The sequence below is a fragment of the Humulus lupulus genome, chromosome 6 (assembly GCF_963169125.1).
Source record: "Humulus lupulus chromosome 6, drHumLupu1.1, whole genome shotgun sequence".
Classification (NCBI taxonomy): domain Eukaryota; kingdom Viridiplantae; phylum Streptophyta; class Magnoliopsida; order Rosales; family Cannabaceae; genus Humulus; species Humulus lupulus.
The window spans coordinates 35,932,946-35,957,594 of record NC_084798.1 but is presented as its reverse complement, the minus strand read 5'-3'; the positions used below and the strand labels follow the sequence as shown (position 1 = coordinate 35,957,594).

Below are 24,649 nucleotides of genomic sequence, written 5' to 3'. Positions count from 1 at the left end.
TCTCAGATAATAAATGATAGATATGTGATACAACATAGGCATTAATGAGCGTACAAAGAGCCTCTGAATCTCTTGAGATCCTTCAGTATGCGTTCTACCCAAGTTTCCACGAGCTGAATATCTCATTCGAGCTCGTGTTCAACGACTATCTGAACCCTAGCTCGCAGTAAGCTCAGAGCGCCCAAAGTTGGACCTGGTTATTATAAGTCTCGAGCTCAATTGTTATCTTGAGAGGCGGTTTGATAATAAACTGAGTATCGTTCTGTCAAACCTCCAAACTTGAGTTGTTCACATCACTGTTAGCCAGATATTCTACTTGGCTATTTTTCTACATATTCATCTACCAACTGTACCCGTGCTAATTTCAAGGTACAACAAATATCAATAAAATTGCTCAATTGTTTATAAAACTCTCTTTTGAGAATTTCCAATTAAATCCTCAACCTTTCTCTTATTTCTAATTCTCACCTAATATCAATCAACAATTCACCATTATTTATTTATGTTGACCCAGTCAACTCGTTATTACTAATTGATAATTAAATTAATTATTTGAAACTATTAGATCTAATTTTACTAGAGACGGCATGAGGACCATGTATCCATGAACTCAAGCTACAATAAGTTCCCGTGAGTTTATTTATCGTAATAAATTATCTCACAACTTATTAATTCCATGTGACTCCACTATAGACTCAGAATTGAACTCTTAAGTTCACAGAACGTATTTCCCAAACCACAAATACGTTATCCATTGTTATAACCATTACACTCAATCATCTATCGATGACTTTCTAACGAGCTGGGTGTAAAATACCACTTTACCCATCATTAGTATTTTGTCCTTAAATCCTACTAAGTTCCTTATAAATGATATTTTTGTGAACTTAATCACATAAATGAGGATCTCAATCATTTAACCTTTTGAACAAAGCAATTACGGAAATCATCTTTTCACTTTTCATACAGAAGTTACAGATTTCATATCTATGAATAATACTCCCACTTAATCACACTACTAAATCTTGAAGATGTAAGTTTGGGCTAGACCATAGGGTAAGCTGGTAATGAACAATTCAAAAGATTTAAATAATATAGTTAGCAGAATATTATCACTCAGAATTAAGATAGACTTAACCTATGGTCAACGTTGTGACATTGATTATATTCGATAACAAAGATACTTATTTATCCATCAATAATCAATATCGATCCTATTCCGATGTAACCAAATACATCTGATCTTATCTGCTTGGTCAGTGCCTTGGACAAGACATCACACCCCGAATGTGTAGGTAGATCATATTGTAGATTACCAAATCAGTGAAAATCCAATGCACTAATTTAATCTTAGGACCCATTTTTTTGAACATATAATTACAACTATAATCCATTGTGACCTAGTCACTATAATTGTAACTATCGATATGTTCGAGATTTTATGAATGTTTGTATTAATTGAATAAACATGTAATAAAATAGGTGAAAAATGCGAATGAATAAACAAAAATGATTTCTACTTCTTTTATTGATAATAAAAACGTGTTACATGAGAAATATAGTTTTATTAAGGGCATAAAACCCAACATAGATCGGTAACACCTCACACACCTCCACTTGACCATTTATTTTCCCACTGTTGCTCTTAGCACTTTTCATGGCCATGTGCTCATCCATTTCATCAACTTTCTAGGGAGAAACTCCAGCTCCCATGGAAGGCGGCACCACCTCTAAGTTCACATAGGTGAAGTTCTTATAACATCTTTGCTACCTTTAGAGATGCTTGTTGTACACAACTGAACTTTATTAAAAGCCTTAAGCTTAACCCTCTTGTCCGATAGCAACAAACATTAACCATCATTCGATGAGACTTACTATTATGTTAGTGTTGAAACTATCCACTTATCAATGACTTATTCTTACCCATTGAACTCTTGCCTTTATGTTTCCAATTTTAGAGCTTGGTTGCCGCCATTGTTGAATCTATTATTCTAGGATTTTCAATCCCATCCCTCTAGATGTATAACTTATTAACCTCTTCACAAGAGATTTTGTGAGCGGGTCAACTAAGTTCTCACTAGTTCTCTTGAATCAATTGTCTCACATACTCATGTCTTATAATTATTTATCTGGACTTCTCATTATATATGTTGTTATAGGCTCTAACTAATACGGATTAACTATCACAATGTATCGAGATTGTCGATACCTTTTCTGCAAAAATTGGGATATCCACTATGAGATCCCTAAGCCACTCAGCCTCTTTGTCAATCACCACTAGAGGTATAAACTCGGTCTCCATGGTTGAGTGTGAAATACATGTTTGCTTCTTGTAACCTCAAGAAATCGCTCCTCCTCCAAGAATAATCAGCCAACAGGTTGTGGAGAGATTATATCTCACACTTGATATCCAATTTGCATCAGAATATCCTTCAAGTATCTTTGGGAACTTTGAATATTGAAGGCTTAGCTTCTTGGTTCTCTTAAAGTTCCCTAGAACACTCTCAATTTCCTTCCAATGTTCCATACTTGGATTGCAAGCAAACCTACTTAGTTTACTAACTGCATATGCAATATCCGCTCTTGTACAATGAGCGGCGTACATTAGACTCCCTAATGCACTTGCATATTCAAGTTGAGCCACCGCTCTACCATTTTTATTTTTAAGCTTTATGCCTGAATCAAATGGTGTATTTTCCTTTTTGATTTTGAGATGGCTAAATTTGTAAAGCACTTTCTCAACTTAGTTGTAACGCCCTGGTTACCCCAGAACAGTTATGGTGAACGGTGAACCGGAAATTTGACTCGCTACCCGAGTCCTTTGGTTAAAAACGTGATCTAGGTACCATTAACAGGTCAAGGTATAAAACCAGTAAAAAGGAAAGGGCACTTTTCATTAAGTAAATACACTGCTCATGAGTCTTTTTAAAACGTTTACAAGTAGTTCATGTTACAAAAGAGTTACTACAGTTCATATATACAATCCCCGCCGGCCTAAGCGGCAAAAATAGGGTAAACCCCTAGTCCCTCTGAGAACTCCTTGACTGTGGCAGTCAAGCGGCCCTGTATGTACATTACATCGCCCAAGCTCTCCACTCAAGGCTGGCCAAGCTTCTCCTTTCCTTTACCTGCACCACAAAGCACCCATGAGCCAAGGCCCAGCAAGAAAACATAGCAAGACATGATATAATATCAACAACGTTCATAATAACCATTCAGGACTATCAGTCCAACAAGTAGGTGACAAAAGCCAGAAGTCACAATAATGAGCATCGCTCCCTCTAGCCATGTGACGATAGGGTCACCAGGGCTTAACTGATAAGAGATTTCTTTCATAAGCTTGATCAGGACAGGTGCATGGCGATTGGTCACCAACATAACCTTCCTCACGACTCTAGAGTCGAAACTATGGACAACGTCCCTTAGCCTTGTGACAAACAGTCACCGGGGTCATATACCTTGGCTATAATCATCTGGTCGTAGACCAGGCAAGCGCTTATAAGTTTCTCGACCCTAGGGTCGGTCTGGCATTAATGCTATAGAGCCATTCAATGCATGATTCTCGACTTTAGAGTCGGTCCCTGACTAGTTAGTGTCTCAAGCAGGTATTCAGCATTCACTAGCACTTAATATGCAATCCATGTCCACATATATCAACCAGCATGCCTCAAATATCAAATCATACATGCCATATACCTGTACAGGGTGCAACTATATTCATACACTGTTTTCTTACCTCTGGTTCGAGTGAGTATTATAATATGAACGACCCCTGAGAACGATCAACCTTTAAATTCCTCGACGGTCACCTGGTCATAACCAAAATATAGGATTCATCAATAAAAATGATAACCAAGGGTTCCCAAACCAAATCCCAGCCCCCCGGGACATCAAATACTACCCAACCGGGTACTAGGTCCAACCCCGAGGCCTATGGTTTGAATCCCCAAGATAAAAACCTTATTTTAGCAAAATTGGCTCTAAGGGCCGCGACCCTCCCTGCTTTTGCGCCGCGGCGCGCCTCCAGACAGAGAGGCTCCCTGCCTGCCAAACGCCAAGGGCCGCGGCGCTCCCCTGCTGCGCCGCGGCGCCCAGCCCAGAATGGCTAAGTCGGCCACACGAACCAGTTTTTCTCCCTGTGCAATTTCCTCTCAAACCAGACCTTTAAACCCTTATAAAACCTCTTCCTAACACATAATTGAACCCCCAAACAACACCCTTAACTTACTCACATCAAACCCCAAACAAACCAACACCAAAACCCCCTTTGATTCTCACTTCCCACATCAAACTTTATGAATCAAAAGCTAGAACAAAAACAGAGCTTAATTTGAATTCAATGGTCAAAGCTTACCTTAGAACCTGTTTTGAACTTCCCACACAAGCAAAACCAAGTCTCCAACCCAGCCCTAAGTTCCTTTAGCTTGAATCCACAACTAGAGCTCCAAAACCTCAAAGAAGCAATGAAGAGGGTGATGTACGGGAATGGAGGAGGCAAAACTCTGTTTTTCTCTATTTTATTCCACAGCCTTCAGCCACTAAACCTTATATATATCCTCCCCTAAAAAGACCAAAATGCCCTTGTGACATCTAAAGCCTTTCAAACTACTCTAGGGGTAAAATTGGTACTTCTAGCTTAACCCGTTAATTATAATTAACGCTTCCCATTTCCCCCTAATCTCAATATCCTCAAACTCCAATATTTCATAACCCGTTACCCTAAAATCCCCGGTAACGCGATAGCCTTTAATATCACCCCGAGACTCACCCCGAGCCCCGAGCTCAAACCTGTTATGACCAAACCGATAATCACGTTTAACGATCGTCTCATGTCAGAATACTCGAACCAATCCACATTATAATGTGGTCTCACAATATATCATTATCACACATACAAATATACAATTATACCCTCAACGGGCCAAATTACCATAATACCCCTGTAAACAAGTGTGGACTCACATGCATGCATTTAACATCATATTATAATATAATTCTCATAAACATGCATAAACACATTTAATGGCATAATTAAACAGTTATGGCCCTCCCGGCCTACTAAACCAGCCATTAACCATAATAGGGAATCCAGGGCATTACATTAGTGATCTTGAATTAAGGCATAACCCCCACTATTTTTTTTTTCTCACTTTTATACCTAAGATGGTATCGACTTGTCAAAGGTCTTTCATCTTAAAAGTAGAAGATATAATCCTCTTTGTTTCTATTATGCTTCTCATCTCATTACTCAAAAATCAACACATCATCAAAATATACATACACCAAGATGGCATAGACATCACAAGTCTTAGAGTATAAGTTCATGTCTGCATTATTGTGTCTAAAGCCATATGAAACTATTGCTTTATCAAAGTTCTAATGCCATTATTTTCGGTGCTTGTTTTAAACCATACAATGATTTAACAAGTCTACACACTTTATGATTATTTCTCCTTATAACAAATATTCATTTAGGAATACCATTTTACCATCAAAGTTGTTCCATATAGATCTTCTTATCAAGATATTCATTTAGGAATACCATTTTACCATCTATTTGATGAACATAAATGTTATATATTGATGATAAGGAAAATAAAACTATTATTGTGGTTGTCCTAGCGACCGGTGCATATGAGTGAAAATAATGGATTCCTTCCTTTTGTTTAAGCCCTTTGGCTACTAATCTAGTCTTGAAGGTTGGTAAGGTGCCATCGGTGTGATATTCTCTCTGAAATGCCCACTTCCACCTAATCAGTTTTGAACCTTGCAGAATTTCTACCAATTCTCTGTAGCACCGGTAGCATCTCAAATTTTCTAATTAGGCCTATGGCCTTGATTAGCATGCCGAGAGGACAATAATTGAATTAAATATGTTAATATGTGAATTTGATGACTATGTGATTAGAAATGCATGTTTAGGTGAATTAAATATGCATGTGGGCCCCATTTGGTTATAAGGGGCATATTTGTAACGGGCCCACATACCCCAAATGGGTCAAATTACTAAAATACCCTTCTTATAAGAAACGAGCCCACATACACATATTTAATATCTCTAACATACAAGCATGATTATATTATAATATAATTCACATAATAACTCAATTATTTCTTCCCAGTCCCCTAATCCAAGCACTAAGCCATATTAGGAAATTTTGGATGTTACAGGCTAGCCTCTTGGTTGTGACAGGTCAGATTTCTAGTACTGGTTCTTCTTTTACTGCATTGATTGATTCGGAGGCTACTCATTCATTTATCTCTACTAGAGTGATAGATTAGTTGTGTAGACCTAATGATTTGTATGCTAGGGGATTTCAGACTTTGTTTCCAACTGGAGAACTGGTAGTCTCTAGGAGATGGGTTAGAGCATTTCCAGTAGAGATAGAAAGTAGGGAGTTGTCTATTGATCTGACTGAGTTAGTGATGGATGGCTTCAATATAATCCTAGGGATGGCGCTATCAAAGTATAGGGTGACGATTGAATGCGAGTGCAGGATGGTGACTTTTGAACTGGAAGGGGAGGTACCCTTTCTATTCGTGGGGACAGTGAGTGGACTGCAGGTACCTATGATTTTGGCACTGAATGCTAGAGACCTGATGTAGAGGGGTTGCATAGGATTCCTAGCAAACATTGTGGATACCTCTAGAGTATATCAGTTGTGCCGAGTGAGACCAGAATGGTATGTGAGTTTCCAGATTTGTTCCCCATAGACTTTCCAGGGTTGCCACCACATCGGAGATTGACTTCGTCATAGAATTGGTGCCAAGGGTGGAACCAGTATCTAGGACACCTTATAGAATGGCTCCGGCAGAGTTGAAGGAATTTAAGATGCAGTTGCAAGAGTTACTGGATTTGGGATTCATCAGACCGAGTTTTTTTTTCCATGGGGTTCTCCAGTGTTGTTTGTCAAGAAAAAGGATGGATCCTTAAGAATGTGTATTAATGACAAAGAATTGAACAAGCTAACCATTAAGAACAAGTACCCACTACCTAGGATCGACGACTTGTTTGACCAGCTACATGGGAAGACAGTGTTCTCTAAGATTGAATTCAGTCAGGCTATCACCAGTTAAGAATTAAAGAGGAAGACATACCAAAGACCGCTTTTCGCACGAGGTATGGACACTATGAATTCTTGGTTATGTCCTTTGGATTAACCAACGCCCCAGCAGCCTTTATGGATTTGATGAATATGGTCTTCAAGGACTATTTGGATAAGTTTGTGATTGTATTCATTGATGATATACTGGTATACTCTCAGTCAAAGACAGAGCACGAGCAACATCTATGCTTGGTATTATAGATATTGAGGGAGCATAGATTATATGCTAAGTTCAGAAAGTGTGAGTTTTGGCTACCTCAAGTAACATTTCTGGGTCACATTGTCAGTAAGGAGAGGATTCTAGTTGACCCAAGCAAGATTGAGACAATGGGAGATTGGCCTAGGTCGAGTAGTGTACCAGAGGTTAGGAGCATTTTGGGATTGATAGGGTACTATCAGCGGTTCGTCGAGGGATTCTCCAGAATAGCCACTCCATTAACCGAATTGACACGTAAGAAGACTAAGTATGTGTGGATAGATACGTGTGAGAACAGTTTTGAGGAATTGAAGCGGCGACTGATCACCACTCCAGATTTGAGTCTGCCATCAGACAATGAGAAGTTAGTGGTTTATTATGATGCTTCCAGATAGGGTTTAGGGTGTGTACTGATGCCGGCCGGAAAGGTAATAGCCTACGCGTCGAGACAGCTGAAGGAATATGAGTAGAGATATCCCACGCATGATTTGGAATTGGCGGTGGTGGTATTTGCACTTAAGGTTTGGAGACATTATTTATATGGTGAGAAGTGCGAAATATACACCGACCATAAGAATTTGAAGTACTTCTTTAGTCAGAAGGATCTTAATATGCGCTGGAGACGTTGGCTGGAATTGGTAAAGGATTATGATTGTGATATTCAATATCATCCTAGGAAGGCCAATGTAGTGGCTGACGCACTGAGTCGGAAAGGCCCAGGATAGTTGTTCAGTTCGAGGCAGATATCAGATAAGTTAGCTGAGGAGATGACTAGAGCAGGTATATAGTTGGTGGTCGGTCGGTTAGCCAACATCACTCTTCAGTCTACGCTCCTTGAGAGGATCAAGGAGGCACAGGGGGAGGATCCCCAGTTGAGAGTTCACAAAGAGAGCGTCTTAGCCGGAGCGGCTAAGGACTTTTCTATTTCGGAGATGGGATTACTAAAGTACAAGGGCCAGATTTGCATTCCAATGGATTAAGGTATTCAGCGAGAGATACTGGATGAGTCTCATACCACTCCTTATTCTTTTCATCCGGGTACGATGAAGATGTACCAAGATTTGAGAACTCTGTATTGGTGGTCGGGAATGAAGAGGGATGTGGTAGATTATGTGGTCAAATGTTTAACTTGTCAGCAGGTAATGGTTGAACATCAGAGGCCAACAGGGTTGTTGCAGCCTCTAGGGATTCCGGAATGGAAATGGGAGGATATTACCATGGACTTTGTGGTTGGATTGTCAAAGACCATGGGACAACATGATTCAGTGTGGGTGATTGTTGATAGGTATACCAAGTCTGCCCACTTTCTACCTGTTAGGAAAACTTATACTGTGGAGTAGTATGCTGAATTTTATGTGAAGGAAATTGTGCGACTACATGGGGCTCCGAGATTGATAATATCTGACAGGGACCCCACCTTCACCTCCAAGTTTTGGGAGAGCCTGCAGAAGGCTATGGGCACACAATTGTGGTTTAGTACCACTTATCATCCTATCAGAGTGTCCTCAAACAGATGGATAGTCTAAGAGGATGATTCAGATACTTGAGGATATGTTACGAGCCTGTGTGATAGATTTTGGAAGATCTTGGAGTAAGTATCTCCCTTTGATTGAGATTTCGTACAATAACAGTTATCAGGAGACCATCGGAGTGGCTCCGAATGAGATGTTATATGGAAGGAAGTGTAGATCACCCATTCATAGGAATGAGACGGGTGAGAGGAGATATCTGGGTCCCGAGGTTGTTTAGAGGACCAATGAGGCGATTGAAAATATTAGAGCTCGAATGCTCGCATCCCAGAGTCAACATAAGAGTTACTCGGACTTGAGACGCAGGAGCGTAGAGTTTCAAGTCGGTGACCATGTGTTTCTCAGAGTTTCTCCCTTGAGAGGGGTGAAATGGTTTGGTGTGCGGGGCAAGCTGAGCCCTAGGTTTGTTGGCCACTTTGAGATTCTGGAACGGGTTGGAGAGGTAGCTTACAGATTGGTGATGCCTCCAGCTCTATCAGGGGTTCACAATGTGTTTCCTGTATCCATGCTCCGGAAGTATGTATCAGATTCTACGCACGTGCTGAGTTATGAGAACTTGGAGCTGGATCATGATTTATCGTATGAGGAGAAGTTGTTTCAAATTCTCGACCAAAAGGATAAGGTCTTGCGAAGCAAGACCATCACCTTAGTAAAAGTGTTGTGGAGGAACAGCAAAGTAGAAGAGGCGATGTGGGAACTTGAGATAGACATATGGGATCGGTATCTCGAGTTATTCAAGTAATTTTGAGGACGAAATTTCTGTAAGGAGGGGATAGTTATAGCGTCCCAAATTTTCTAATAAGGCCTAGGGCTTTGATTAGCATGTCTGGAAGGTATAATTGAATTAAATATGTTAATATGTGAATTTGATGAGTATGTGATTAGAAATGCATGTTTAGGTGAATTAAATACGCATGTGGGCCCCGTTTGGCTATTAGGGGCATATTTGTAATTTTGCTCGTTGAGGGCATAAATGTAATATTTGTGTATATTGTGATTGATACCACGTGTGAGTGGTGATATATTTGTGATGCACGATCCGAGACGGTCCTAGGGAGCAGTTTAGCTAAAAAGTCACAACAGGGTCAAATACTCGGCTCAGGAGGGGGGTATTTGGGAATGTTATGTGTGTTCGGGATTTATCGAGTAATGGGTAGTAATTTAACTATGATTTGAATATGTCGGGAATAAATGAGGATTTATAGGAATACTCGAGGAATTGGCGGGAATGTGACAAATGACGGATTTGCCCTTTGTAGTATTAAAAGGATAAGAAGTTCAGTTAGGGGAAATTTGGTCATTTTGGTGCAAAGGGGATAACTTAGGTTGTAGAAGTCTAGAACTAATCAGAAGAAACATACTCTCAGCCCTTCCCACTCTCTCTCTCTCTCTCTCGATCACATCTCTCTCTTGAGGCTTGGGAGGTTTTGGGACTTTTGAGGAGAAAGCTTTGAATTTGAGGTTGCGAATTGGGAAATCAAAGCTAGGAGCAAGATTATAGACAGTTGAGGGTCAAACCATCCTTGAGGTAAGGCTCCTATCTCTGGTTATAATGGATTTCTGCCATATTTTAAGTGTTTCCTTCTAGGTTCAAACATGAGTTTTGGTAAGGATATGGAATAGTTTATGGGTTCTAGTGCTTCTTAAAGAGTATTAGAATGGTTATGGGACTCAACTCTGATTTTGGTGTGTGTTAGAATGATTTTCAAGGGAGTTAGCTTGTAAAATTTGCATGGGATTTCGGGGTTTCGAGCTGCACCACGACCTGCTTGAGTTTATAGACCAGGGGAGTTCGGGAAAAATTTCTCAGGCGCCGTGGCCCGTGTCTCTCAGCCGAAGGGCATTTTGCCTCTGACTTGGGGCACGTCGTGGGCCAAATGTAGAATTTTGGCTGTTTGAAGGATTTTAGCTCGGGAACTCAAACGTTAAGGCTCGGGAAGGAATCTACTACCCAGTTTGGTAGATTCCAAGGTCCCAGAGGCTAGATTTATGTCTTAAAGCTATTTATTGGATTAGAACTTAATGGATGGCAATAATAAATATGTTGTGACTAGGTTTTCAATGAGGCTCGTGTCAGAGGACTATGCTCGGGATTGCGGTGCTCAGATAGCTTGGGACATAGTAAGAAAATTGTTGTACCCGTAGAGTAGGGCATGGCCCTAAGTGATTGAATTGTAGGGCATAGCCCTATTGTTTATGTTTAGTGTATGTTTAAATATTTGTTGATATTATGCTATGTAATGCATATTTGTGAATGAACGGAGAAGGTTGGGAACGGCAAAGGTCAGGAACAATGAAGGCTAGAAACAGGGAAGGCCGGGAATGGCGAAGGGCGAGAACTGCAGGAAGTCGAGTACGACACGGGGTCGGGAATGGCGTTGAGGACACGAACTGCATGTTGTAAGGGTGAGACCCTCCTAGGATGCTGGAGTCATCCTCTTAGTGAAGATTGCGAACCCAGGTCCTTGTAAAGCACCTGGGACGGCATGGTCGCTATGTGTTTAGCCCGTTGGCTATTTTGTTATATGTTGTTGATAGATATGCATATGTTATTTGTTTTGTGTTGAGTTTTCTTTTTGGGATTCGGCTCACGGGTGATCTATGGTGCAGGTAAGGGCAAAGGAAAGGTCGACCAACCATGAGTATGGAGAGCGTGGAGCGATGCGTCCATGTTCGGCCTACCTGGCTGCCACGACCAGGGTTATTTTGGGAAAATGTAATGTACTGGAATAGATTTGTCGCCTAAGTCGACTGTAAATGTATTTCGAGATGTAAAGCATTTTCTAAACAATATTTTTGGGATCCCAAATGTTTAACTCTTTATGATTTCAATGAATGACCACGTTTTTACATTAAATGACTTTTTATTCCAGTTTAGCTACACTTTTAACCTAAAACCTTGATTAGCGAGCCAATGGAACATTTTTAACTCACTTAGTAATGACTCTAAGGAAGTAGAGTATTACACCGCCCTAATTTCTCATAATATTATTGAGAACACAACATTGGATCATAAACATAAATATTGCTCCTTTATTTAAGAAAATCATAATAAGCAAAGGGATCCCATGTTTTTACAAAAATAAAATAAGGTCTTTAACAAAATGTAATGAGCAACATTTGATAAAGATAAAGATACTTAAAGAAGATTCTTTCATAAATAAAAGTTTAGGCCTTTGATCATTCCTTGACTATATTGTCCCCACGAATACATCACTAAGCTCTTAGGTCCCACTCGCCACCGGACATTCTTATCTCAATTATCTGCACAATAATATCATGAGTAAGCTTCTAAGCCCAGTAAGTAAAATACATACAACAGTCATATAAACATATAGTCATAACAATCATAAATTCATACAAAATTTCATATCAAAACGTATTTATGCTCGTCATGTAAGATCATAATATCCTAGGTTATAAACATAGTCTAAGTCATAAACATAGGTCATAATAACAAAACATGTATAAGAAAAGATAAGTGCTTATAAGGGGTGGCAATTAAGCCTCGGACATCAACTTAGGTCTGTCATACAAGTTTTGGAAACTGTGCCTACTGGACATCAACTTAGGTCCGTCATACAATTTTTGAACACCTTAGATCCATCCACACTTATCTCTTTTGAACCTGAAATGTTAGGGTCATGCAAAACACTTAAAAGGTCATAACTAAAACTACCTAATTTTCCATACCTTAAGTGTGGAAAAGAGAAGAAAAATATATTGCTTTTGCTAATAGATTTCTCCCAAAACCTTATATACAACATAAAAGATTTAAGATTAGAGACTTATAATAAACTAAACTTCCAATAACTCTAAGCCTTATAAAGTCGTACCTTCGCCCTAGAACCAAAAGATCGAAATCCTTAGCCTTCAAAATAATGCCTATCTCCAACAATGATATTAAGAGCTTTAATACTTGGGGTATTTTCGACTATATAGTGTTTTGAGAAGCTTGGTATTTCGGCTATATAGGGTCTATAATGGCTAGAGTGTTTGAGGCTAATTATGAAAATAGAAGAAGAAAGAAATTCTGAGCACTTATAAAGACTACAAGATTTAAGCTATGGTGTGTTTTATGGAGCAAAAAGATGAGGGCTTTTGGGAGCTATGGATTTCAAAAATGAGATTACTTTGCTTGCCTTTTGAGTGTGAAAAAATGATGATGGGAATAGCTCTATTTATAGGCTCTAACCCCAACCCATTTCCTTAAACTTCTCCACACTAATTCAACTAGTTTTCAAATTCAAATTCTCCATCCGCATAGGTAGTTTTGTCCAGCCTCTACTTTGCTCATTCAAATGTGCTACAAACTCTCTCAACATGACACACACACTAACAAGTAACCAAAGTGGCCAAAATTCATCACTTGTTTCCCTTAATAGTCTCCCACGCCCAAGACTATGCCATTTAAAATTCAAATATTTCAACAAGCTTCAATCTATCTCCAACTTATCAAGCTTAGTGTGACACCTATCCATGCAAGTTCAAAATGAGTAAAAAAACTAGCCTATTTTTAAGCTACACGCCCAAGACTAGGTAAATCTCCACTTGGTTCTTCAATTTAACTCTAACACTTAATTAATTAATTCATAAAAAATCCACCTATTAATTCTATAGGGAATTTCGGCCTAGCTAAATTCAAATAATTTGTGTGACTTATTTTTTAATGCCACGAGTATACTTCTTAAATCACCAAATGACATGTGCACATAATTTTTAATAAAATCTTAAGCTATACTATAATTTAATCATATACTAAAATCTTATAAATAATAACTAAAATAATTATAACTATCTAAATTATAATTATTTTCTAAGTCATAAGTGTTGGAGTTTTATGCCCTAATTAAAACACAAGTTCTTTGTAATCTCATTTTATTATCAATAAAAGAATATAAATCATTTTTTTGACTTGGTCAATCACTTTGCTCACATGTTTTATTTTCATGATTACTAGTTTAATATAAACTTCTATTAAATCCCGAGCATATAGCTACTCATATTTATAGTGACGTAATCACAGTAAAATATAAATATGATTATATGTTCAAAAATAAGTTAGTCCTAAGATTAGTCAGTACACAGGATTTACATTGACTTGCCAATTTACGATATGATCTACTTACACATTACAGTGTTATGTTCTTCCCTAAACATTAGCAAAGTAGATAAGATCAGATGTATTTGTTACATCAGACTAGACCGATATTGAGAGTAGATAGGATAAGTAAACATACCGTTGTTATCTATTCTAGTCATATCATATAGTTCACCATAGGTTAATTCAATCTCAATTATGAGTGGTTAGTATTCTAATTGATTGTATTATTTGAGTTCTTTGACTTGTTCATTACCAGCTTACCCTACGGACTAGCTCATACTTACATCTTGGGAACTCGGTAGTATAATTGAGTGGGAATGTTAATCATTGAACATCTATAGCTTCTAATGAAGAAGTGAAATGATGGTTTCATTTTAGTTTGGTTCAAGGTGCTAAATGATAGAGATCTTATTTCAGTAATTAATATTAGTTTACTGAATTATCATTTACAAGGAACTGAGTGTTTTAAGGATAAAATACAATGAGGGGTAAAAACGGTATTTTAGTCTCATCTCATTGTAGACCGTCTATAGAGGATTGAGTGATAATTATGGTTGTAACAATGGATAATTAATAACGTATCTATATTGCTTATAGAAAGTTCTATGAATTCAAGAGTGCAATTCCTAGTCTTTAGTGGAGTCACGAGGAATTAATGAGTTAGTAAATTTATTTGTTAGATTTATGATAACTTATTGGAGCTTAATTTCATAAGCCCATGGTCCCCACTGTACGTTGGATAAAATCATCTAGATAGTCTCAATTAATTGATTTAATTATCAATTAGAATTATCAAAGTTGACCAAGTCAATCTTGGAAAGTTTTACAAAGTTATGTAATTTAGAGAAAAAAAGAGAAATTAGGGCAGATTTATTAATTAGGATAAATTGGTATCTAAATTAATAAATAAGTTTAAATCAATGTTCAAATTATAAATAATTAATTGGATAAATGATTTAAATAATTATTTAATTAATTAAATCAATAGATTATAATACATGCCTTGATTTTAAGTCCAACGGGCTTATAATCAAATGAGAAATTTCACGGGCCTAAAGCTCATAATAATTTTTACCTAGGGCTGATATTATCTATTATTTTATTGATTTTTTAATTAAATAAATGACCTAATTGAGTTTATAAAAGGAGTGCTAAGTGAGAGATAAAATCAGATTTCTGAACCATAAGTTTCTGAGAAGATCAGAAGATCTATTAGGTTTTAGATTCTCTCTACTGCATAAGTTCTTTTTCTAAGCCTTATTGTTCTTTTCTCTTCTTCTCTCTGACTCTGTCTCATGTGTTGAGAATTGTCCACTCTAGTCTAGGTGATTCTAAGGATACGTTGGAAGGCTATGAAGAAAATTGAAGATCTTGGTAATGCTCTTCGACAGAAAGGATACAAGGGTTAGAAAAACTTAAAGAATGACTCATTCATTCAGCTACGTATAATGTAAATATTCTTATCCTTATTTCTCTATGAATTCAATTTTAGAAACATGTTCTAGGTTGTCTCATATAAACTTGTTTAATATTAGATCTACATGAAAATAAATAAAGATCATGTATAAGTTTTCCCAACAACTGGCCTCAGAATCTTTGGTAATCTTTATTTTCATGCATGAACATGGTAAAATTGAATTATTTGATATGTTGAGTAATTGGGTGGATTTCATGTTTTTTATGCATGCATATTGAATTTTATGTGATTATTAGCATATTTGGGTTAATTTGTTGTGTTTTATTTGCAAATAATTTTTATATAAATGCTTTATTTGATGTAAATCATGGTAAAAATTATTTAAAAAATGTTTTTGGCTTGAAAAATTTCACAAATTTTATCAAATTTTTTTTCTCGGGCAGTGGCCGCAGCCTGGGTAACAGGGGCCAGTGCCCGCAGCTAGGACGCGAAAAATGCGTAGTTTTGTCTCGTGGCCGCAACCACCAGTTTTCACTGGCCACGACCTACATTAATTTTTTTTCTTAAAATTTGATTTTTTAATATATTTTTAATAGGTCAATACAAAAATATCATATCTTTTCTATTATTTAAAAATCTCTTTTTTGAAATATGATATTTTTGTTGTTTGATCATTTAAAAATAGATATTTTCTAGAAAGATTCAAATTCAAATTTAAAAATAGGATAACTAATTAATTTTAAATATTTTAATATATTAATATATTATAATTAAGTTTCAAATATTTAAGATATTTTTTAGTACTTGATTTTTTTTAAAATCTGATATTTGAAAATAATAATATTTGATTATTCTATAGATTTTAGTATTTAAATTATATGAAATTTGAAAATTTGTTAACTAGATATTTGAATTTGTTCAACTGTTTAAGATATTTTTTTTCAAAAACAGCAAATGATATTTGTTTTAAAAATTTATAACTGGTTAAATTTTTTTAAATATCATGTTTTTCATAACAATTAATAAAATATTTTTTAATAAATGGGATTTAAATTAACTTTAGTAAATTGTTGATAAATCCTATTTAAATTAAATTAATATTTTTCAAAATGACTTAAACTAAGTTGATTGTTGATAAATGAAATTTAAATTAACTTTGATTAATTGTTGATAAATTTCATTTAAATTGACTTATTTATTTTTTGCAAAATTTAATTTATTCGAATTTTGGATAAATTCTAGAAAATTAATTGTAGTATTTTTGCAAATGAAATAAATTGTGGTATTTTTGCATAAATTCATAAAATTGCTCATATAGTAACATGATTATGCCCATCCAAATATAACATGTATGTTTGAACTATATGTGGTATTTTTGTAATTTGGCTTAGATGCATATAGTGGCCCATATGTTTGCTAGATATATGGATTTTACAAAATAAAATATTCATAAAAATGATAGATTTTATTTGGGCCCATTAGAAAATGTCAAGTTTAAATTCCTTTCTTGTAAGTGGTTCCACTTGTACTTGTGAAGACCCATTTGCTTTGCATGACTATAGTGGGTCTAATCAATTAATAACAATTAATAAAATGAAGGTTTAAATTCCTGTATTTTGGACCTTGTATGGAAGTATGGGGGAATTTGTAGTGGGAACAACATACTGGACACAGTCCTCCTCCATACAAACTCAATTGTTAAGGCCGATTTACCTGAGTTTGACTTAATTGTATAGGCTCATTATATTAGTTAAACCTAAATATTGATTAGAAAAAAATCAATTCTAAATTAATTGAATTTGTTTCAATGTGACACTTTAGAATTAATAGGAAATTATAGGACTTTAGTTTTAAAAATTTAATCTTTTCAATTTTCTGGAGAACCATAGTCATTAATTTTCGAAAATTAATAATAAAAATACTATTTTTAATTTTATAATGAGCATATTTTAAGAATTATATTCGATCTCCACCGTTGGTTTAACAAAGTCAATAGTTTAATGGGGCCTCGATACGCTTTGATTCGCCCCCCCACGGAAGGTATTCATTAGTTATTTTGACAAGGTTAAATTTCGAAAGATAGATAATTATAGGTCAAATTCTAATAGACTCACCCCTATGGTGACTACTAGGACTAAATCTATTAATTATCGAAACCATGGGTCTAAATCATAAAATAAGAGATTATGTTTTCTTATTTTGATCGAATAGTAGGTTGTTAATAATGGTGTCCATTATTAAATAAGTTTACAACTTTATTTAACTAGTGATATTTTTTACTCTCGCCAACCGGGACAAGGATATCATAGATTAGTTAAAAACCTAAAGAAATAAAGATATGATTATTTTGGTATTTTTTTCTTATATCTTACATATTTTTGGTATATGTTGTACTATTTCTTGAATTTTGTGTGAATAGAAGTTTTATTGAGCAAAAGTGATTAATTTCTATTTTATTGATAGTATGCAGTTTTAAGTATGGTTGTGTCTACTCCCATCCTTCCTCAACTTTTAATGGAGAAACTCACTGGAGAAAACTTCCTTAAATGGAAGTAGAACATCAACATTGTGCTGATTGGTGACAACTCCAAGTTCGTCATGACTTAGGAATCCCTAGAAGTTCCAGTTGAATAAGCTACCAAGTCTGTAAGGGATAAGTATGAGTGTTGGTAGGCGACTAACAACAAGGCGCGGTACTACATGTTGACTAGTATGGTCGACACTCTCAAGACAAAGATGGAGAATGTCGAGACGACCTACGAAATCATGGATCAGCTCCAAGACATGTTTGGTGCCAAGTTAGCGTAGACTCGTTTTGAGGCCACCAAGAAATATGCCAATGCTCGAATGGCACCGTCTCAACATGTTCATGATCACCTGATCAAGAAGACAAACTACTTTTAGGAAGCTGAACTGCATGGAGCAACAATAGATGAGGAAACTCAAGTTGGCTTAATCCTCAACAGTCTCTCTCCAGCTTTCCTATCGTTCCCCACCAACTATGTGTTGGATAAACTCAACTATGGTCTGACGCAGCTCATGAACGAGCTTCAGACTTTTGAGTCTATCATGGGTGGACCAAGTAAGGGAGGAGAAAATAAGACAACTACTATTGCTGCTACTGATCCAGCTAAAGCTGAAGCTAACCAAGCTTCATCTTCAAAAGCTGGAAACAAGAAGAAAGGTGGACAAAACAACAACCCCAAGCCTGCAAAGGTTACAAAGACGAGTGCACAACCAAGTGCACAAACGCCTAAGGGGAAGAACAAGAAAAACAAGAAAGGTAAAGGTAAGTGTTTTCGCTGCAAAGAGAAGGGACATTGGAAACATGATTGCCCCAAGTTTCTAGCAGCTAAAAACAAAGGTAATGATTATAGTTCATATATCTTATAAAGATGTGTTTTAGAGAATGATAAATATGTTTGGATTACTGATTTTGGATCTACTTACCATGTTTGTAACTCTTTACAGTTTCTTAAATCGTGGGAGGAAGTGGCGAAGGCGGCTTAAAGCTTAGAGTTAGGAATGGAGCGTTCATTGCGGTCCAAGCTAGAGGAAGAGCTCGTCTGAAGTTCAGAAATAAATTTTTAATTTTAAATGATGTATTTTTTATTCCGTACTTTAGAAGAAATTTAATTTCAGTTTCCATGTTCCAATTAGAAGAATTTGTTATGACTTCACAAGTTCCAATATATCTATTTCTTTCAATGGATCACAATTGTGTATTGCATGTTTGGAAAACGGGCTTTATATTCTACAACCTAACGAACCCCTCACTCTTAACAATGATTTATTCAAAGTAGCTAAACCTAAGACCAATGAACGTCAGAAGACCGAAAACGACAACTTGACGTATTTATGGCACTTGAGACTAGGTCACATTGGCTATGATAGGATTCAAAGACTTACAAAGGACAGGCCTTTGAGGGAACTCACCTTAGGTGAATTACCTGTCTGTGAATCTTGTCTAGAAGGAAAACTAACCAAGCGCCCATTCTCTGCAAGGATGATAGGGTGAAAGAACCACTTGGACTTGTGCATTAAGATGTTTGTGGACCTTTGAATGTACTAGACAGGGGTGGTTTTGAGTATTTCGTCACTTTCATTGATGATTACTCTAGATACTTATGTCTTTACCTAATGCATAGGAAATCAAAAACATTTTTAAAGTTTCAGTAATTCCTAGTAATGGCTCAAAACCAATTAGGTAAAACATTAAAGATCTTGCGATCTGATAGGGGTGGAGAATATTTGGATATGCAGTTCCAAGATCATTTAACTGAACTTGGGATTTTATCACAACTTACTGCCCTGGGTACTTCGCAACAAAATGGTGTAGTGGAACACCGAAACAGAACTTTATTGGAAATGGTTAGATGCATGCTTAGTTACTCAACTCTACCAACTTCGTTCTGGGGACATGCAATTGAAACTACGAATGACATTCTCAATGTCGTGCCGTCTAAATCAATCCCCAAAACACCTTTAGAATGCCGGAATGGTCGTGAACCTAGTTTACGCCATTATAGAATCTAGGGCTGTCCCGCCCACGTCCTGATGAAAAAGGAAGGAAAGCTAGAACCGCGAACTGAAGTTTGCATGTTTGTTGGCTATCCTAAATGTATTTGGGGTGGACTTTTCTATAGTCATTCAGAAAAGAAAGTGTTTACTTCTACGAATGCTACTCTTCTAGTAAATGACTATGTCCAAAACTTCAAACCACGCAACAAAGAAGTTTTAGAGGAGATAGTTAAAGAATTGACTCCAACCAATGTTCCATCGTCATCAACGCGAGTTGATGATGAAATTCCCACTCTTCATGTCCAACTGACGCGAGTCAATTTAAATGAAGAAAGTACCACTATTCTTGAGTAAATAGTCACTGAGCCTCGTTGTAGTGGGAGGGTTTCTAGGAACCCAGTTCTCTATGGTTTGGATGGTGAAACCAATATGGTTGTTGGTGACACTAGTGATGATGATCTGTTTTCTTTCAAACATGCAATGGCTAGCTCTGAAAAGGAACTGTGGCTCGAAGTCCTGAAACAGGAAATGGAGTCCATGTACTTAAATTTTGTTTGGGATCTTGTGGAAGCACTTAGTGACTTTAGGGTCATTGGGTGCAAGTGGATCTACAAGAAGAAACGAGGTGTTGATGGAAATATCGAAACTTATAAAGCTTGATTAGTGGCAAAGGGTTATACCCAAAGAGAAGGCGAGGAATATGAGGAAACTTTTAGTTCGGTATCCATGCTCAAGTCCATTCACATCCTCCTATCCATAGCAGCCGCTCTCGACTATGAGATATGGCAAATGTATGTCAAGACAACTTATCTTAATGGAAAGCTTGACGAAGTCATTTATATGGATTTACCAGAAGGATTTAAAGTAGTTGGACAAGAAGGAAAAGTTTTCAAGTTGAATAGGTACATTTATGGACTTAAGCAAGCTTCTCGTTCCTGGAACCTTAGGTTTGATGAAATAATAAAAACCTATGGCTTAGAAAAAAAATATTGATGAGTCTTGTGTTTACCAACTGAAGGAAAATCAAATAGTGGTATTCCTAGTTCTTTATGTAGATGATATCTTACTCATTGGAAATAATGTTAAGAAATTGTTAGATGTGAAGAATTGGTTGAACACTCAATTCTAGATTAAGGATTTGGGTGAAGCAAGTTATGTTCTAGGTATCCAGATCATTAGGGATAGAAAGAACAGATTCTTAGCTCTATCTCAAGCAGCTTACATAGATAAAGTGCTTGAACATTTCTCAATGACAAATTCCAAGAAAGGACGTTTACCGTCCCGCCATGGAATTCATCTTTCAAAGAATTAGTCCCCCCAGACTCCTAAAGAGGAAGATGCAATGAGAAAAGTTCCCTACACATCTGCAATTGGAAGTTTGATGTATGCTTTGTTGTGTACTAGACTAGATATATGCTATGCAGTGGGAGTAGTGAGCAGGTATTAGTCAAACCCAGGATCAAAACATTGGATAGCAGTTAAGCATATCTTGAAGTATTTAAGGCGGACTAGGGATTATATGTTAGTCTACAAGGGTGGTGTTCTGAACCCTGTAGGCTACACTGATTCAGATTTTCAGACTGATGTCGATGGTAGGAAGTCTACTTCTGGAATGGTGTTTACTCATTGGGGGTGGAGCTGTGATATGGAGAAGCGTAAAGCAGTCTGCAATCTCAGATTCCACCATGGAGGCTGAGTACATAGCCGCATCAGAAGCAGCTAAGGAAATAGTCTGGCTAAAGAAGTTCTATTCAAATCTTGGTGTTATTCCAGAAATGGATAAACCGCTTGTGTTGTTTTGTGACAATACAACAGTGATAGCCAACTCGAAAGATCCTCGTAGTCACAAGAGGAGTAAGCGTATAGAAAGGAAGTATCACAGTATTCGAGAATATGTGGTCAGGGGAGATGTGAAGGTTATGAAGATTGTATCTGAAGACAATCTTGCAGATCCGTTTACAAATACACTACCAGAAGCTACATTTGATAAGCATATCAAAGAAATGAGATTAGTAGAATTAAGGCATTAGTTTCAATTAGTGCAAGTGAGAGTTTGTTGGGGTTTTATGCCCTAATTAAAATCCAATTTCTTTGTAATCTCATTTTATTATCAATAAAAGAATAAAAATCATTTTTTGACTTGGTCAATCACTTTGCTCACATGTTTTATTTTCATGATTATTTGTTTAATATAAACTTCTATTAAATCCCGAGCATATAGCTAATTGTATTTATAGTGACTTAATCACAGTGGAATATAAATATGATTATATGTTCAAAAATAAGTTAGTCCTAAGATTAGTCAGTACACAGGATTTACACTGACTTGCCAATCTACGATATGATTTACTTACACATTACAGTGTTATGTTCTTTCCAGAACATTAGCAAAGTAGATAAAATCGGATGTATTTGTTACATCGGACTGGACCGATATTGACAGTAGATAAGATAAGTAAACATAACATTGTTATCTATTCTATTCATATCATATAGTTGACCATAGGTCAATTCAATCTCAATTCTGAGTGATTAGTATTCTAATTGATTGTATTATTTAAGTTATTTGACTTGTTCGTTACCAGCTTACCCTTTAGACTAGCCCATACTTACATCTTGGGAACTTGGTATATAATTAAGTGGGAGTGTTAATCATAGATATGCACATCTGTAACCTCTAAGGAAGAAGTGAAACGATGGTTTCCTTTTAGTTTGGTTCAAGGTGTTAAATAATAGAGATCTCATTTCAGTAATTAATATTAGTTTACTGAAATATCATTTACAAGGAACTAAGTGTTTTAAGGATAAAATACAATGAGGGGTAAAAACGGTATTGTAGTCCCATCTCATTGTAGACCGTCTATAGAGGAGGATTGACAATTATGGTTGTAATAATGGATAATTAATAATGTATCTATATTGCTTATAGAAAGGTCTATGAATTCAAGAGTGCAATTCCAAGTCTTTAGTGGAGTCACAAGGAATTAATAAGTTAGTAAATTTATTTGTTAGATTTATGATAACTTATAAAAGCTTGATTTCATAGGCCCATGGTCCCCGCTGTACCTTGGATAAAATCATCTAGATAGTCTCAATTAATTGATTTAATTATCAATTAGAATTATCAAAGTTGACTAGGTCAATTTTGGATAGTTTTACAGAGTTATGTAATTTAGACAAGAAAAGATAAATTAGGGCAGATTTATTAATTAGGATAAATTGATATCTAAATTAATAAATAAGTTTAAATCAAGGTTCAAATTATAAATAATTAATTTGATATATGATTTAAATAATTATTTAATTAATTAAATCAATATAAAATAAAACAGGCCTTGATTTTAAGTCCAACGGGCTTATAATCAAATGGGAAATTTCACGGGCCTAAAGCCCATGATAATTTCGACCTAGGGCTGATATTATATATTATTTTATTGATTTTTTAATTAAATAAATGACCTAATTGAGTCTAATAAAAGGAGTGCTAAGTGATAGATAAAATCAGATTTCTAAAACATAAGTTTCCCAGAAGATCAGAAGATCTATTAGGTTTTAGATTCTCTCTACTGCATAAGTCCTTTTTCTAAGCCTTATTGTTCTTTTCTCTTCTTCTCTCTGTCTCTATCTCATGTGTTGAGAATTTTCCACGCTAGTCTAGGTGATTCTAAAGATACTTTGGAAGCCTGTGAAGAAAATTGAAGATCAATTCAATTTCTTGTTAATACTCTGCGACAAAAAGGATACAAAGGTTAAAGAAACTAAAGGAATGACTCATTCATTTCATTGCGTATATTGTAAGTATTCTTATCATTATTTCTCTATGAATTCAATTTTAGAAACATATTCTAGGTTGTTTCATTTTAACTTGTTTAATATTAGATCTACATGAAAATAAATAAAGATCTTGTATAAGTTTTCCCGACAATAAGATCATACCCTAAAACAAATAATTTAAACTTAAAGCAATCTTTTTAAATTCCACCACTCAATTCATAACTATAAGCTAATAAAACTAACCTAAGGTCCTAATTAAGGCGCTTAAAAGAAAAATAATAACATTGGTTATTACAATTTTCCCACCTTAAAGAAATTTCGTCCTCGAAATTTTACTTACTGAATACCTCAGGATACCGTTCCCTCATGTCTTCCTTCATCTCCAACGTTGCATCTCTTTCAGTGATATGGCTCCATAGGATTTTAAATATAGGGATACTTTTGGACCTTAACTCCTTAGTTCCTTGTTCTAGAACGCGTACTGGTCGTTCTTCATAGCTGAAATTATGCTTTAATTCTAGAGCCTCGTAATTGAGCACATCAGATGGATCTAATACATACTTTCTTAACATAGATATATGAAAAACATCATGTGTTTCAGCTAATGATGGCGGTAAGGCCAACTGATATGCTACTTGTCCCAATTTGTCCAATATCTCAAAAGGACCTATAAACTTTGGGCTTAACTTCCATTTCTTTTCGAAACGCATAATCCCCTTCATCGGAGATACTTTGAAAAAGACTTGATTTCCTACTGCAAACAATCTTTTCTACCACTTTTGTTGATTCTCTTATGGCCTCGAGTCCTAAGTATCTTTTTTCACCAACCTCGTCCCAATGAAGTGGTATCGACACTTCCTTCCATAGAGCATTTGATAAGGTGTCATTCCTATCGTAGCTTGATAGCTGTTGTTGTAAGAGAACTCTATTAATGGTAGATACTTGCTACATGATCCTGAGAAGTCTAATGCACATGCCCTCAACATATCTTCTAATATTTGG

The 24,649-nt window shown here is 36.1% G+C and overlaps 1 protein-coding gene across 1 annotated transcript in view; it reads right to left on the bottom strand.

The window, feature by feature from the left end:
• Positions 1–24,369, bottom strand: part of LOC133784972 (uncharacterized) — a 39,608-nt gene extending 15,239 nt beyond the window's left edge. The window contains exon 1 of the mRNA XM_062224234.1: positions 23,988–24,369. Within this exon, the coding sequence (XP_062080218.1) occupies positions 23,988–24,369 (382 nt within the window). The remainder of the gene's footprint in view (positions 1–23,987) is intronic.
• Between the last annotated feature and the right edge of the window lie 280 nt (positions 24,370–24,649).